This window comes from Elephantulus edwardii, unplaced genomic scaffold (genome assembly GCF_000299155.1).
Source record: "Elephantulus edwardii isolate Elephantulus edwardi_28Jun2011 unplaced genomic scaffold, EleEdw1.0 scaffold00063, whole genome shotgun sequence".
In the NCBI taxonomy this organism is placed as follows: Eukaryota; Metazoa; Chordata; class Mammalia; order Macroscelidea; family Macroscelididae; genus Elephantulus; species Elephantulus edwardii.
Window position 1 is genome coordinate 5,330,033 of NW_006399813.1, and position 15,217 is coordinate 5,345,249.

A 15,217-nucleotide genomic window follows, 5' to 3' on the forward strand; every position below is an offset into this window, starting at 1 on the left:
AGAGTAAACCTCAAAACCAAACCACTGACAGAGTGAATTCTGGCTCATGGTGACCCTTTATCGAGTTTCTTAGGATGTAAAACTTAAAGAGTGGAGACGGTCCATTTTTCTCCCATGGAGCAGCTGGTGAATTAGAACCACTGACTTCTCCGTTAGCAGAGCAACATGTAATGCACCACACAACTAGACTCCTTTATCATACTCAAGGATGCTGCGGAAGGACTCAGTACATACATGCATATCAGGAAGAACACTGAAGAAGAGCTGGTGCTTCTCAGAACCACAGGCTGCTGTAGGAAGGGCACGTAGCACCCTATTTGACAGATGCACAAGTTGAGGCTCAGAGAGGATTACCAGAGTCACTGGGGTATTGGCAAGGAGGCATGGACCTGAGTGCCTTTTGAAATCTCTCCTGTGCTCCTTCAGTTCTGTAGTTCTGTGGTTCAGTGAGGGACCAGAGGAGGTGGTCCAGGACCGATGAACTTCTACAAGAGGTTGAGACAAATGCTCGGACCCTCACTCTGGGCCTTGGTTCCCAAGGGGAGTGAGGGCACCATCGTTCCGAGCAGAGCTGTGCTTTGAGAGGCATGTGACCGGCTGGGATGAGCAGGACCATCCACAGGAGACGGTAACACAGGAAGCAGCCTGTCTGGCGAGGTGCATTCTGGAATGATGTGTTTAGAAGAAAGTGGTGGGAAAGTCTGGGCCACAAAGGAACTCCTGCAGGGCCAGAATTTGGTTGTAACATTCTGGGCTTCATCTAGACCCCCAAAGGCCCGATTCTACCCTGACCACTCTGTCCCTGAGGCTGCGGCTGCCTCTGTGCTCTGGACACACTTCATGTGGAGGGGTCAGGCACTTTGGCTTCAGAGCTTCAGTCACCTCGACAGGAGAAGCTCATGTGGAGAGACAGTGACTGCTGCCAGATAGCATAGATGCTGGGCCCCGACTGTCTCTCAGAAAACCATTTTGGGTCCACAGTGGGGCTGGCAGCACCCTCAAGCCCGGTCACCAGTCATTGGGGAGGGTCTAGGGGCTCGGGTCGGGCGCGATGAGGGTCAGCAGCATGCTCTGTTGGGCTTGTCTTCTGGCATGAGCTTGATGGAGCCTGTGAGGTAATTCTCTAAGTTGCTTTGATACTGGAAAAGAAGAGTAGAACCAGTGAGGCTTCATGTCCTGAAGAATATCAATACTTTTGTACATGTTCAGCCCCCACTGGAATGCTGGGAAATTGAGGCCTGAAAGGGAAGCCATTGTCCTTTCCCACCTCCTCCTTCCCTTCCTGTTCTCTCAGACTTTTTAAAAAGTATATTTATATACACATACTTGGTAAAGAGATTGAGAGTATTGATAGCTTTAGTTTGCTTGGCTCTACAATAAAAACTCTTGGTACCAGCAGCCAGGAAATTAAAAGACGAATTGCATTGGGAAAGTCTGCTGTGAGAGACCTCTCCATGGTACTGTGGAGCAACGATGTCAGTCTGGAGACTAAGGTGTGCCTGATACAGGCCATGGTCTTTGCCATGAATCGCTATGCATCAGAAAGCTGGACAATGACTAGGGATGACAGAAGGAGAGTTGATGCCTTTGAGCTTTGGTGCTGGAGAAGAGTACTGAATATACCATGGACTGCTAGGAGAACAAACATGTTCATCCTGGAGAGAGTGAAGCCAGGCTGCTCCTTGGAGGCAAGGATTCTGAAGCTTTGTCTGACATACTCTGGACATGTTGCAAGGAGGGACCAGTCCTTGGAGAGGGACATCATGCTTGGGAGAATGCAGTAGAGGAAGACCCTCCATGAGATGGATTGATTCCGTCACTGGGGTAATGGGGATAGGTGTGTTGGAGACAGTGAGATTGGCAAGGGAGAGAGCACGGTTTAGGACTGTTGTACATAGGGTCACTATGAGTTGCAAGCGACTCGACAGCACATCACAACAACAACAAACAATATACACATACATTTTTTAATTTGCATGTGAGTTTACAAATCACATTGGATTTTAGTCATTCGTCCACTTTGTTTTATGACATTAATCACACCTGATTAATGTCGGTAATTACAATGTCTCATCAAACCTTCACTGCACACTGCTTTTCCTTTCACCCTATCCACTTCTTCATTTTCCTCCCTTCTCCTTCCCTTCTCATCCCTGTTAACCCTCCATGACTAAGTTGATGTGCAAACCTTTCCTTCACATTTTAAATTAGTAATTCTCTTTTTGTGACTTGCTTACGTCACTTAGCATAGTTTGTTCTGGATTCACCCACGGGGTGCAGGATTTTAAGAAGTCTTCATCATTTTCCTGTGCTGCATATACTCCTTCATGTGAACGCACCAGTTTCCTTAGCCATTTGTCTGTTGATAAGTATTTGTCTCCCCTCCTTTTTCAGGAGCTCAGGACAGCAGTGAAGTTAGGGGTCCAGGTGGTCTCATCTTCAGCCAGGTCCCACGGCCTTTCCTTCTTCCAGAGGAAGCAATTACATCTGCCAGACACCCTGCCTCACAAACAGCCTGGCTTCGACCTCCTCGACCCCCGTCCACCTCCCACTCAATTTTCTGTGCCCCCACAAATAGACTCCATGTCCCTACAGGCTATTGGCTTCCTTGCCCACTCCCTAGAGTGCTTGGGTCTTAACAAGAGCCCCAGAAAGCCCCTTTCAGGCTCTGACAATTACCCCATCCCCCATTTGGCCCCAGTTCTATCCCAGACCCCCACCCCATGCCTTTGGTTGTCAATGCGGGCCAGTCCTCAAGGAGGTGGATTCGACAGGTCGAAGGGGTTCTTAAGAGGACCCCCTCTCCCTACCCTGCCATGTTCTGTGTGCACTCGCGTGAGTAGGGACCTGGTGGTCTCTGACTACCTTTCCATCTGAGGGGCTAACTTCTGGAGCCTTGCACAACGGGGATCTAGTCATTCCACAGATCCAAGTCCAGGCCTGGTGGTGTCCAGCAGATTCTTGGAAGTAATGAGGGACATCACCATCAAGCGGGCCCTGAATGACCAAGCCCTGGGTCTCAGAAGGCCAGGGCCTGCCTCCTGGGGCCTGATGGTGGTGATCCCACCACAGCCGAGCAGATGCACCTAGCTCTGCGCAGCTCACTGCCATCCAGACAGAGAGTCATTTTTCCTGAAGGCACGGGGCTGTGGGATTCAGCCCTTCAGCACTTTGATTCATTGGGCGTTACAGGTTTGTGGTAACCCTGCCTTGAGCAAGTCTCCTGATGCTAATTTTCCAATAGCAAGTGCTCCTTTTGTGTCCCTGTCACATTATGGTAAATCGGCAACCCCTGCAACTTGTAGGAGAGGGTTCTGGAGTGTCTGCAGAGCGGCTCCATATGTCCCACAAGGAGTCAAGCCAGTGCTGCCTTGGAGGGTGTGAAGCACTTCCTCACACCTCCGTGCTGAGAGAGCTTCATGCTGGCTCTCATCACCTAAACCAGCCTGAGCGCTTCCCACTCACAACGCTGCTTTCGCCCGATAATGGTACCACCTCGTTCTTCTATTTCCTAGAAACCCTCCAAGTACAACCTGCAGGCCCTAATGAGCTGTTGTGGGCCATTCTTTTCTCCAGGCTCTCATCCTCCTGGCTGCCTGAACCATGAGCAATACAGCTGTGTTCTGACGCATGCAGTGCAGCAGTGGGGTGGTGACTGTGCTCCAGCCTGGATTCCTCAATGACCTGTCATTGAACCCAGGGGCCTGAGGACCTCGTAGAGCTTCTGTGACTTCACAGAGCAGCTGCTCACCAGCCCGCTTTTCTCCTAGACACAGCGAGCTTGTCTCTTGTGGGTTGTTGTTGTTGTTGTGTATCACTAAGTCAGAACTGACCCCTAGCTGACCTTTCAGTGGGTTATCAGAGGCAGCAAATCGTACAGGAGGAGATTGTCCATCCTTCTCCTGTGGAGCAGCTGCTGGATTTGAACTGTGTTCCTTTGCACTGGCAGCCCAGCTCCTTATCACTAAGCCACTACAGACCATAAACTAGAGTGGACAGGCCTTCCGTGTTGGCTCCATGCTGGAGCCAAGCTTGACCAGCCCTGGCAGGGGGGTGTCAGTAATTTGGAAGATATGTTCTGCATACACAAATCCCTCAGAGCAGATGGGCGCCTCTTTAACTACAAACTCTGGTGGCACAGTGGGTTTTGTGAGGGATTGCTAAACGAACGGTCAGCGGTTCGAATCTACCGACCGTTCCTTGGAAGGACATCTCATCCTATAAAGATTAACAGACTTCAACACTCACTGGGGCTGAGTCAAAATCAGCTTGATAGGACAGTCGGTTCAGTTTTGTTTTCTCAATCATATTTTGGAATAAACAAACCCCTCATCTTTGAATACAGGCAAATGCTAAGGTAACCAACCTGCATTCTTTCCTTCCAAAAAACTGGGCAGCTGATTCTCCAGTGGATTTTCAGAGGGCACAGGAGGAGATTGCCTGTCTTTCTTTCTCAGAGCAGCTGGAGGATTCGAACTGCCTACCTTTGGGTTGGCAGTGCAATTCTTTACCCTCTAGGCCACCAGCACTCTTTAGTAAACTCTTACTCACCTGCTTTGAATTGAATTGTGTCCTGACCCCCAAATTAAACATATGTTGGAATCTTAGCCTCTATTCCTATGAATGTCATCGTATTTGCTAATAGGGGTTTGTTTTGTTATGTTAATGGGCTCATGTCATTGCAAGATGTATCCTAAATCTAGTTACTTATGAGTTATTAGAAGAGCAGATGAGATACAGAAGTGGGTTTTATAGTGGGGAACATGGGTGCTATGTGGATCAGAAAGGCATCAGGGAACACCTGGTCTACCAACAAAGGAGCCTATACCACAGAGACCCTGGTTGGGAACGTGAAGCCTCAAGAAATGTGAGAAAATGAATTTCTGAAAGCCACTCAACCACTCATTTCTGTTCTGTTCTGTTTTTGCAGCACATGGGAATGAAGACAGCACCCCTGAACTTGGCCTTCCTGGGGCTGAGACCCACCACCTGGAAGCCTTAGACCAGGCTCCCACTGAAAAAAACAACACCCTCTTTTTGAATGCTTCTCTGGGCTGTGGTATTACTTTATCTACATTTAACCATGCTCTCCTGAGGAAATACTATTTGTTCCTTAATGGAAGGGAAGAAACTTGGGCAGCACTAGGGTATTTCAGGTGACTGCGAACCTGAAGGCTGACAGTATGAACTCACTTGGCAGAAGGCAGACCTACTGAGTCGCTTCCAGAAAAATTACAGCCAAGGAGACCCATGGGGTCTACATGAACTGAGGACCAATGCAGCAGCAGCTGAAGACAACAGCAACATACACACAGGGAGGTGCCTTAGAGAGGCGGAGTGACTCGCCCAAGGACACACCACCAGGAAATGGGAGAGTGAGGATTTGGTCTGGTCTCTTCCCTCCTGACCTGTCCAATCTATGCTCACTCACAGCTGCTGTCCATGAAACTTCTGAGGCTGTACGTCTTTACAGCAGGGCCTTCCGCTGACCTCCTCAGCCCCATTGCCGTCCAGGCTATGCTGACTCACAGCGGCCTTCGGCGAGGCTTCTGAAGCTGTATGTCTCAGGAAACTGACCAGCTCTCTCCTGATGAGAGGGGGCTGATGCTCCAACTGTTGACCTTCCCATTAGCAGCTCACCGTGTTACACACTGTGCCTTCAGGGCTCCTTTCCCAGATTCCTCGAACATATCAGGGACTGGGATGACTGAGAATGAGGAGAAAGGTCCTGGTTTTCAGTTTTTGAAAACTGACCTTAAAACTCATATTTTTCTTTGTTTCTTAATTGATAATTTAATGAAAGTTTACAGAAAACTTGGATTTCCATTCATTCGTTTTTGCATATTTTTCTCTCCACCCCCTTTCCCCATTCACTTTTCTCTTTAAAAAGATTCTTTCATTGATACACAATTTCCTTCTTCCTCCCAGCCCCCAGTACACTTTGTTATGCACCTCTTATTCTGGACTGTTGTCATGCAAACAATACCTAATCATACAAACAATACCTAATCATATATTTCTTTTAGACAGTTCTTTCCCTTACCTGTTTCAATGCTGTATTCATTATCCTCTCATTTCTTAGTTCCCCCTGAACATCTATGGTAATCCTATTTTATAACAGTGACATTATGCTGTATTTGTCCTTTTGTGACTGAGATATTTCACTCAGTGTAATGTCCTCCTGGATCACCATTTTGTATAATATTGCATGCGTTTCTTTTTTCAGTGCTGCATAGTATTCCATTGTATGAATAAACCACAACTTCTCTATCCATTCATTTGTTGATGGGCACTTGGGTTGCTTCCATCTCTCTTATTGGGAACAATGCAGCGGTAAACATGGGTGTGCATATATCTGCTTGGGTGGCAGTTATGGTTTCTTTAGGGTAAATTCCCAGTAGTAGAATTGCTGGATCAAGTGGTATTTCTATTTCCAACTTTTTGAGAAAGCTCCATACTGCCTTCCATAGTGGTTGCACCATTTTACATTCCCAGCAACAGTGAACAAGTTTCCAATTTCTCCACAACCTCGTCAGCATTTGTTGTTTGCTGCTCTGTTGAACTTTGCTATTGTTACCTGGGTGAGATGATTTTTTGAAACTAGTTTATCTTCAAAAAGTGGTTGTTGAGGTCTCTGACCTAATTAGCATGTTTGTTAGTATCCTGTAGATTTCTGAATAATATTGACCTTGAGGAAGATGCACCTTGTCTATCCTGTGGTGTTGAGATCCTCCTGTGTGTCCTGAGAGGCTAGCAGGGGGTTCTGGAAAATGTAGTTTATGGGCATGAAATCCTAACTCCTGCAAGGCCCTTTTCTAACTGGCCCTTACTGCCCCTGCCAGCTCATTGCTCACCATATTCTCACATCCCCAGATCCCTCCACACCATGTTGCTTTCTCTTGAAAATGGAACCTGTAGTTAGTTCCCCACATGCACCTTGTGGATTCATGTGGGGCTTACAGCCGGGCTCTTCTGTGGCCCCTCCTACTCACACCCACAATGGGCTGTTTCCTGGGGCTGTAGTAACATATTGCTACCACTGGGTGGCGTAAAAACCAGACATTTGCTCTCACAGTTTTCTGGAAGCTGTTGGGTGCTGCTGGTGCAGTCAATTCTGACACACAGGGGACCTTCTACACAAATCAAAACTGCCCTGTTTCCTTGGCTTTGTAGGGCGAGCTCTGGTGGCCTCGTGTGGTAAGGCTGCATTGTCAGCCTGAAGGCATGTGGAGAGAAGGACTATCTCCTCTAGTGCAATTTCTTCCTTTGAGAACCCACTGGAGAATCAGCCATCAGTTCCGAGCCAATGGTAACACAACAGGTAGAGTTTGAACCAGAACTTCAAACCAGTTTTGCTTGGTTGAGTCATGACTTCACTGATGAAGTGAAACTGGAATGGACCCAAATCTGTAAGACATGGGTGTGCTGGGAACAATTGAAATAAGCCGACACCCTGTTAGAGGCGCCTTAGAAAACAAGCAGAGTGTATGCACGACATAGCAGCCAAGTCTCTTGACTAGGTGAACAGTTGTTGCCCTACTCAGAGATGGTGGCTGACTTTTCTGCTTTGAACTCATGTCTTCTCCTCCATGTTGGCAATAATCCCCTCTCCAACATCAGGCTCCTGAAAGACCTTACGATGCCTTTTCCTATCTTTCATTCCAGGGCTTCAACCCCCATTCCAGTTATAGTTCTGGTACACAAACATTTAACAAATTCATATCTATTTTGATTTCCTGTGTTGGTCGTGTCTGAACTGGTTCAAATAGATTTGAAGCCCTGATTTGAATCATCAAATTTTCAGTTAGCAGCTGTGCTCTTAACCACTGTGCTACAAGAGCTCTTTGTGTAGAGGCCAGAAGTTCAAAATCAAGGTGTCTGTCCTCAGGGTTATTCCCAGGGAGAATCCTACCTTGCCTCTCCCTACCTTCTGGTTATTGTTGTGTGCTATTGAGCAAGAATCAACTCATATGTGACTCTCCAATGGGTTTTCCGAGGCCATCAATCACAGGAGAGGAGTCTGCCCATCTTTCTCCCATGGAGCAGTTGGTGGATTTGAACCACAAGCCTTGGGGATTGCAGTGCAGTTTCTTACCACTAGGCCACCAGAGCTCCCTACCTTCTGGCAGTCCCAGGAAGTCATTGGTGTTCCTTGGCTTGTTGCTATGTTGCTCTAAGCTCTACTTCTGTCTTGACATGGCCTTCTCCCTGGTGACTCTGTCCCTAAACCTCTTTGCTTACCAGGACACCAATCATCAGATTTAGAACCCACTGTTATCCAGGATGACCTCATCTTAGCATGATTACATTTGCAAAGACAATTTCCAAATGAGGGAGCTCTGGTGACCTAGTGTTAAGAGGCTGCACTGCAATCCCAAAGACACATAGTTCGAATCTACTAACTGCCCCAATGGAGAAGGATGGGCAGTTTCCTCTCTTGCAATTCACTGCTTCTGAAAACCCACTAAAGAGTCAACTATGAGTTAGTTCTGACTCAACACCATACAACAACATTTCCAAATGGGGTCATATTCACTAGGGGGGAGGTGGTTGTTGTTATGTGCCGTCAAGTTGCCTGCGACCCATAGCGACCCTGTGGGTAGCAACTCTGAATGCTGCAAAGTCCTGAGCCAGTCTCACTAATTGTGACACACCAACCTCAATTGCCCCAATTACTGTTTCAATCCATCTCATTTGGGGTCTTCCTTTCCTGCGCTGTCCCTCCATCCTTCTGAGCATGATGTCCTTCTCCAAGGATCGGTCCCTCCTGGCCACATGCCCAAAGTATGTGAGACGGAGCTTCAAAATCCTAGCCTCCAAGGAGAAACTTGGTTTCATCCTAAGACAGACCTATTTGTTTTCTTGGCGGTCCATGATATGTTCAAGACTCTTCTCCAGCACCACAATTTGAAGGCATAGATTTTTCTTCTGTTATCCTTAGTCATTGTCCAGCTCTCTGATGCGTAACACATAATTGCGAAGGTCATGGTCTGCATTATGTGTACCTCAGTCTCTAGACTGACATCGTTACTTTTCAGTACTCTAGAGAGGTCCCTGACAGTAGATTTTCCCAATTCAGTTGTCTTTTGATTTCGTGATTGCTGTAATTTTTAACAACCTCATTTCCCCTCCTCCCCCCCCAACTATCATGGTGCTGACAATTGGCCCAGTGATGAGAATCTGTCTTCTTGATGTTGAGCCCCTGGTCTTAATGAAGACTAGGGGGTTAGGACTTGAATATATCTCTTGGGGGGATAATTTAAGCCAACACACCTACCATGTCCACTTACATGCAACTAATTCTGTTTTTAAACCTAACTCATAATGCTACATTTCTTTCATTAGGCATCCTTGCCCAAGCTTGCCACCAAGTACCTCTTGGTTGCCTCTCGACCTTAACCACACCGTTTGTGGCCTTATCACACTCCATGACAGTCTGGTCATCAAAACTACTCACCCTGGACAGTGCCTGGCTGGCTAGCATCTCAAAGGCCTGCACCACGTTGATGTCATTCTTGGCACTGACTTCAAAGTAGGTGATGCCTTTTTCTTTGCACCAGTGCTGGGCTACCTCCTGGGACACCTAAATGAAGGGAAGCAATGATCTCTGTTTATAGGTTCTGATCAGCTGTCACCACCCTCACCAGCATCTCACCCCCACCGCCATGTCACTTCAATGTCATTATCATCCCCCATCATTCCTGCCACTCCCAGGATCACCACTGAATCATCACCAGGACACATCATAGCCCCACCACCCTCTCCAATCACTGCCTTCCCTGTGTCTATTACTTTACACATATCATCTCTTACTTCCTCCACATAAATCTGTGAGGCGAATATTACAAGGTCTACTTTCTAAATAAAGAAAATGAGTCGTGGAGAGTTAAGAAATCTGCCCAATGTGTACAAGAATTTGAGCCTGAATTTGAATCCAGGCCTGGCAGGAGGCGGCCCCAAGGCTCTATGCTGACTTCCCAAGGTCAAAACACAGATCTTCCTGTATTTTCTGGCTTTTTCTGCCTCAGAGCTTCTTCTTACCTCTGGCTTTTCCAGGGAGGGACTGTGGGGACTGAGGACTGTCTTTCCCTGAGCTGGCTGCACAGACACAGCCCCTGAGTACCCTTCTTTCTCAGGGCAGAGCCCTAGGAACAAACAATCGGATGCCCTAACTATGGGCAGAGTCCTGTGAGTCAGAATTGACTGGATGGCAACGGCTTGGTGTCCTTTTTAAATCGTCATTTATGAACCAGTCACTATGTTAGACACTTTATCACATATGAACTCACTCAGTGCTTTCAATAAGGGCCGTGGTGGTACAGTGAATAAGTGCTTGACAGTTAACCAAAAGGTTGATGGTTCGAAGCCCACTCCCCGCTCCTGAGGCCCCACAAGAGAGAGGTCTGGACATACTAGGATTTGCCCAAGGTCACTGGGGCCCTCTGATCTGATAAAGCTCTGTCTCTTCCCTCCCACTGGGCAGAGTGGCCTGGTCTGTCCTGGTGCCAGGTTATAACAGACTATGTATATGTAACAGACTATGTATATATAACTCTACTGTGTCTCTTTGTAAGGAATAACAGATGACAGCAAGGGTAAGTGCTTGGTTACAAACCTAAAAGTTAACAGCTTGAGTAGAAGTGGAGGTGCTTGGGAGAAAGGCCTGGTGATCTACTTCTGAGAAACCAGCCACTGAAAACCCTGCAGAGCACGGTTCTGCTCTGACACACACACAGGTCTTCAAAGTCAGAGTCAGCGCCACAGCAGACGCTGGTGTCTCCTCGTGGCTGGATGCAAGTGAGCATCACATATCAGCAGGGATTAGGCTGCAAATATTCCCTGGGCCTCTCTCCTACATCCTCAGAAATCGGTTGAGAAGAAATCTGGTCAGCTTCATTGTTCACTTTTCTCTCCTCCAATTCCAACTATGTTTTCAAGATGTTTAAAATGACTGGCATGATGCTTGGGGAAGTGTTTTTTTTTCCATTGAGTTCACTTTTGATTGACAATAACACTATGAACAAGTTACCTTTGTTCTGATTTCATCATCAGAAGCTACATGTTTGGCAGAATAAGTCTAGTTTACATAATTTTATCTATAATTGTTTACCATGTTATTTCCACGTATGTATTTTTACTTTAATTTTTGGTTTATACATTTTAAATGATCAATTATATAAAATTAGCAGGCCAAATAAATGTAAGCCATTTACTCAAAATAGCAAAGAACATTTTTAGAAAACATAATCTCAGGACATTGTGCTTGGAAGGGTGGAGGGACAGTGCAGGAGAGAAAGGTCCTGGATGAGAAGAACTGACACAGTCACTGTAGTCATGGGGGTAGGTGCGTCCAAGACAGTGAGACTGGTTCAGGATAGGACAAGGTGCAGAGCTGTTGCTCATAGGGCAGTTATGAGTCACAGGCAACTTGATGTCACATAAAGACAACAACAACACAGGATTAAGAACCTGTGGTAAATTAGAAATTACCTAACCAAGCATAGAAAAAAAGAATCTAAGTGAAAAGCTTTTTTTAAACACAGGTATTAACAAGGTTATGAATCACCTACAACTCGATGGCACTTAACAACAGCATAGAGAGAGGTCAGTTGGGCTAGAGGACAGAAAGTGATGCTACCAAGCCAAAGGTGGGTGACTCTAATATGTGGCCCTCAGGCCTATCTTTGTTTTTGGTGAAACATTCTTCTAGGTCATATAGCCCTGGTCTGTCCACTTGCTGTACAGAGGTAATGCGTGGTTGCTGTGAAACTGAACACTGTGACACTGATGTGTCAAATGCGATAATGATTACCCATGGTGAACACTGTTTGGTGGAGCTCCCCAATTAAAAACAAGCTTGGAAGCAGGAGTGGCATCCATTTCTGTAATAGCTTGCCTGCAGAAACCCTATGAACCTGGAGAAAGGACGAAAGTTATACAGGTGTCCAGGACTTTCATTCATAGCGTAGCTATGAGTTGCCTATGACTCGATGGCAACAAAAACAGCAAGGCTGCTATTTTTAACAAACTGGCTTTTCTTCCCTGTTGTTGCCTGCTGGAGCAGCAGTGGGGTGCCTGGTAGTGCAAAGGGTTAACACACTATGTTGATAACTACAGAGTGGTGGTTCAAGACCACTCAGAGGTGCCTTGAAGGAAAGGCAGCAAAAATGAGCCATTGAAAACCCAATGGAGCACAATTCTATTGTAACACACATGAGGTTGCAATTCACTCAATGGCAACTGTCTTTTTGGTTTTTACTGGTAGCAGCTGTAGGGATTTTTTTTAAGCTCTTAAGTCAGTATTTCTATAAATTCATCCAAACAATCTTTTTTTTTTTTTACCACCAGTTTTTTAAAAATAGAAGCTGTCATGTTCTGCCTCACCTATTATTCTGCCTCACTTATTATGTTTTCGTTTTGGGGTTCCCCCCCAACAATATATTTTCAGAAGAACCCAGTCCTTCAAGAGACATCATCCTGGGAAAGGCAGAGGGTCAGTGAAAGAGAGGAAAACCCTCAGTGAGATGGACTCAGACAGTGACTGCCACAATGGGTCAGGGCAGGACAGCCGCAACGGGCCGGGGCAGGACAGAGACGGGGAGCAAGGCACAGCACAGAGCTCAGCTACGTCGTTCACAGCCTCATCACCACGAGCTGTAGATGACTTTGTGGGTGTGAGACCAGACCTTGGAGAAGAATGTCATGCTCGGAAGGGTGGAGGGACCGTGAGGGAGAGGAAGACCCCAGATGAGATGGATTGATACAGTGACTGGGCAATGGGGGCTGGTGTGTCAGAGTCAGTGAGATTGGCTCAGGACAGGGCAGGCGTCAGAGCTGCTGTACATAGGATCACAGGTAACTTGATGGCACATAACAACAACAACAACAACAGCAGCAGCAGCAACACTGTGCTCTTAAATGTGCATTTTGGTTTTGTTAACTAAGTTGGCCTAATGGACAGAAAGTTATGCTACCAAACCCAAGGTGGGTGATTTTAATCTGCAGCCCTTAGGCCTGGTTTAAATTGTTGGGTATTTTTTGTCAAATATTCTTTTAGGTGGTATAGCCAGCCCTGGTGTGTCCAGTTGCTGTACAAAGGTAACTCGTGGTTACTGTGATGCTGAACACTGTGACACTGATGGGTCAAATGCAATAATGGTTACCCATGGTGGACAGTGTTTGGTGGGACTTCCCAATTAAAACAAGCTTGGAAGCAGTAGTGGCATCCACTTCCGAAATGGCTTGCCTCCGGAAACTCTATGAACAGTGCTCAGGTCTTTCATTCATAGGGTATTTTTGAGTCATCTACAACTCAATGGCACCTAACAACAATAGAAATAGTTCATACTCCATCACTTTTGTTGTTAGGTGCTATGAAATCACCACTGACTCAACACGATCCCGCACAGGACAGAGGAACCCTGTCTGACCTGCACCGTCCTCTCGCTGTGTGGTGCTTCGTTCAGCCGGTGGCTGTCAAGAGCTTGGGAGGCATCACTTCCTTTCGTTCTCAAATTGCCTCATAAAGGCCACGTTCTGGTCTCATTTCACAGACGAGGAAACTAGAACTGGCACAAGGACAGCCAGCCAGCAAATGGGGGTGTGGTGGGGTTTGGTTGATTTAAGTATGACTCTGTCTGACAACAGGAGGGTGTCCCCTTGTTACCCCCATCACATCTCCTCACTCTGTGTAAGTGAGAACGTGCCTCCCACCCCTCCCATCTCTGAGCCCAGCATGCACTGCCTGTCAGCTGTTGGTGTGTGTCTTTGAGTCTATGCTGACTGATGGCAACCAGAGAATTTCCTCACCTGTAAGACTACAAATGTGGATTACATCTCAACATCAAGGAAACAAAAGTCCTCATCATAGGGCCCAGAGGTAACAGCATGGCAGATGGAGAAAAGATCGAAACTGCAAATGACTTCATCTCACTTGAATCTGCATCCTTGGTAACCAGCAGTCAAGAAATCAAAAAACGTGTTGTACTGGACATAATCTACTGTCAAGGCCTTCTCTAAGGTGCAAAGGAACAATGATGTCAGTTTAAAGACTAAGGTGTGCCTGATCCAAGACATGGTCTTTTCAAGTACTTGCTATGTATCTGAGAGTTGGGCTGTGAGTAAAGATGGCAGGAGGAGGGTCAATGCCTTTCATTTGTGGGGTTAGAGAAGAGTACTGACTATCCCCTGGACTGCCAAAAGAAGGAACAAACTGCTTTAGAGAGAGTGCAAACAGGGTGCTTCTTAGAGGCAAAGATGGTGACATTTTGTCTCACATACTTAAGGAGCTCCGGTGGCCTAGTGGTAAGAAGCTGTGCTGCAATCCTGAAGGCGTGCAGTGCAAGGCCTCCAGCTTCTCCATGGGAGAAGGATAGGCAATTTCATCCCATGTGATTACTTGGGCCCCAAAACCTGCCGGAGGTTCAGCTAAGGGTCGGTTCCGACTCTATGGTACACAACAACTTTGGGCGTGCTGAGTGGGAGTCAGTGCTTGGAAAAGAACATCACGCTTGGCAAGATGGAGGATCAGTGTTAGAGAAAACCTTCACCAAGATAGATTGGCATGGTGACTGCAGAAGGCTGGAGTACGCCAGAGGTGATGAGGATAGCACAGGATAGGGGAGGTTTCAGATCCATTGCTCTTAGGGGTTGCTATGCGTCATAGTTGACTCGAAGGTCATAACAACCATAGCAGCAGCAACAACAAGAATTCTTTTCTCCTATGGAGGGAGTGGCTGGTGGGTTTGAACAAAAGACTGGTTAGCAACTGAGCACTTAACTGTTGCTCCCCCAGGGCTCCTGTCCTTCAGCTAGTCTTTGGCATTACTTAGCTGCATGCAGGTCCTGCTGGGCCTGGCCCCCAGGGTGGCTGTGCTTAAGCAGGGTGTTAGAGGACAGTCACTTCCCAGCCTCTCCTCATACCTTCTTGATGCTGGGTTTCTGAAGTATAATTAAAGTCACCCCGTGTTCTCCTGCTCAGTTTCCGTTCTCCACTCCCCCTCACCATTTCACTATTGCATTATGCTTCCTCACTACTCCTCTTCCTACCCTGCCTCCTCCAGGCCCTCCCCCAGGGCCCCGCCTCCTTCAGACCCTCACCCCAGGCCCCGCCTCCTCCAGACCCTCACCCCAGGCCCCGCCTCCTCCGGGCCCTCACCCCGGCCCCGCCTCCTCCAGACCCTCACCCCAGGGCCCCGCCTCCTTCAGACCCTCACCC

General features: G+C 47.2%; 1 protein-coding gene across 1 annotated transcript in view; it reads right to left on the reverse strand.

Moving 5' to 3' along the window:
* Positions 1-1,058: 1,058 nt before the first annotated feature.
* Positions 1,059-15,217, reverse strand: part of RAB7B (RAB7B, member RAS oncogene family) — a 23,447-nt gene continuing 9,288 nt past the window's right edge. The window contains exons 4-5 of the mRNA XM_006887989.1: positions 9,458-9,583; positions 1,059-1,139 (exon numbers count right to left, since the gene is read on the reverse strand). Coding sequence (XP_006888051.1) covers positions 1,059-1,139; positions 9,458-9,583 — 207 coding nt within the window. The remainder of the gene's footprint in view (positions 1,140-9,457; positions 9,584-15,217) is intronic.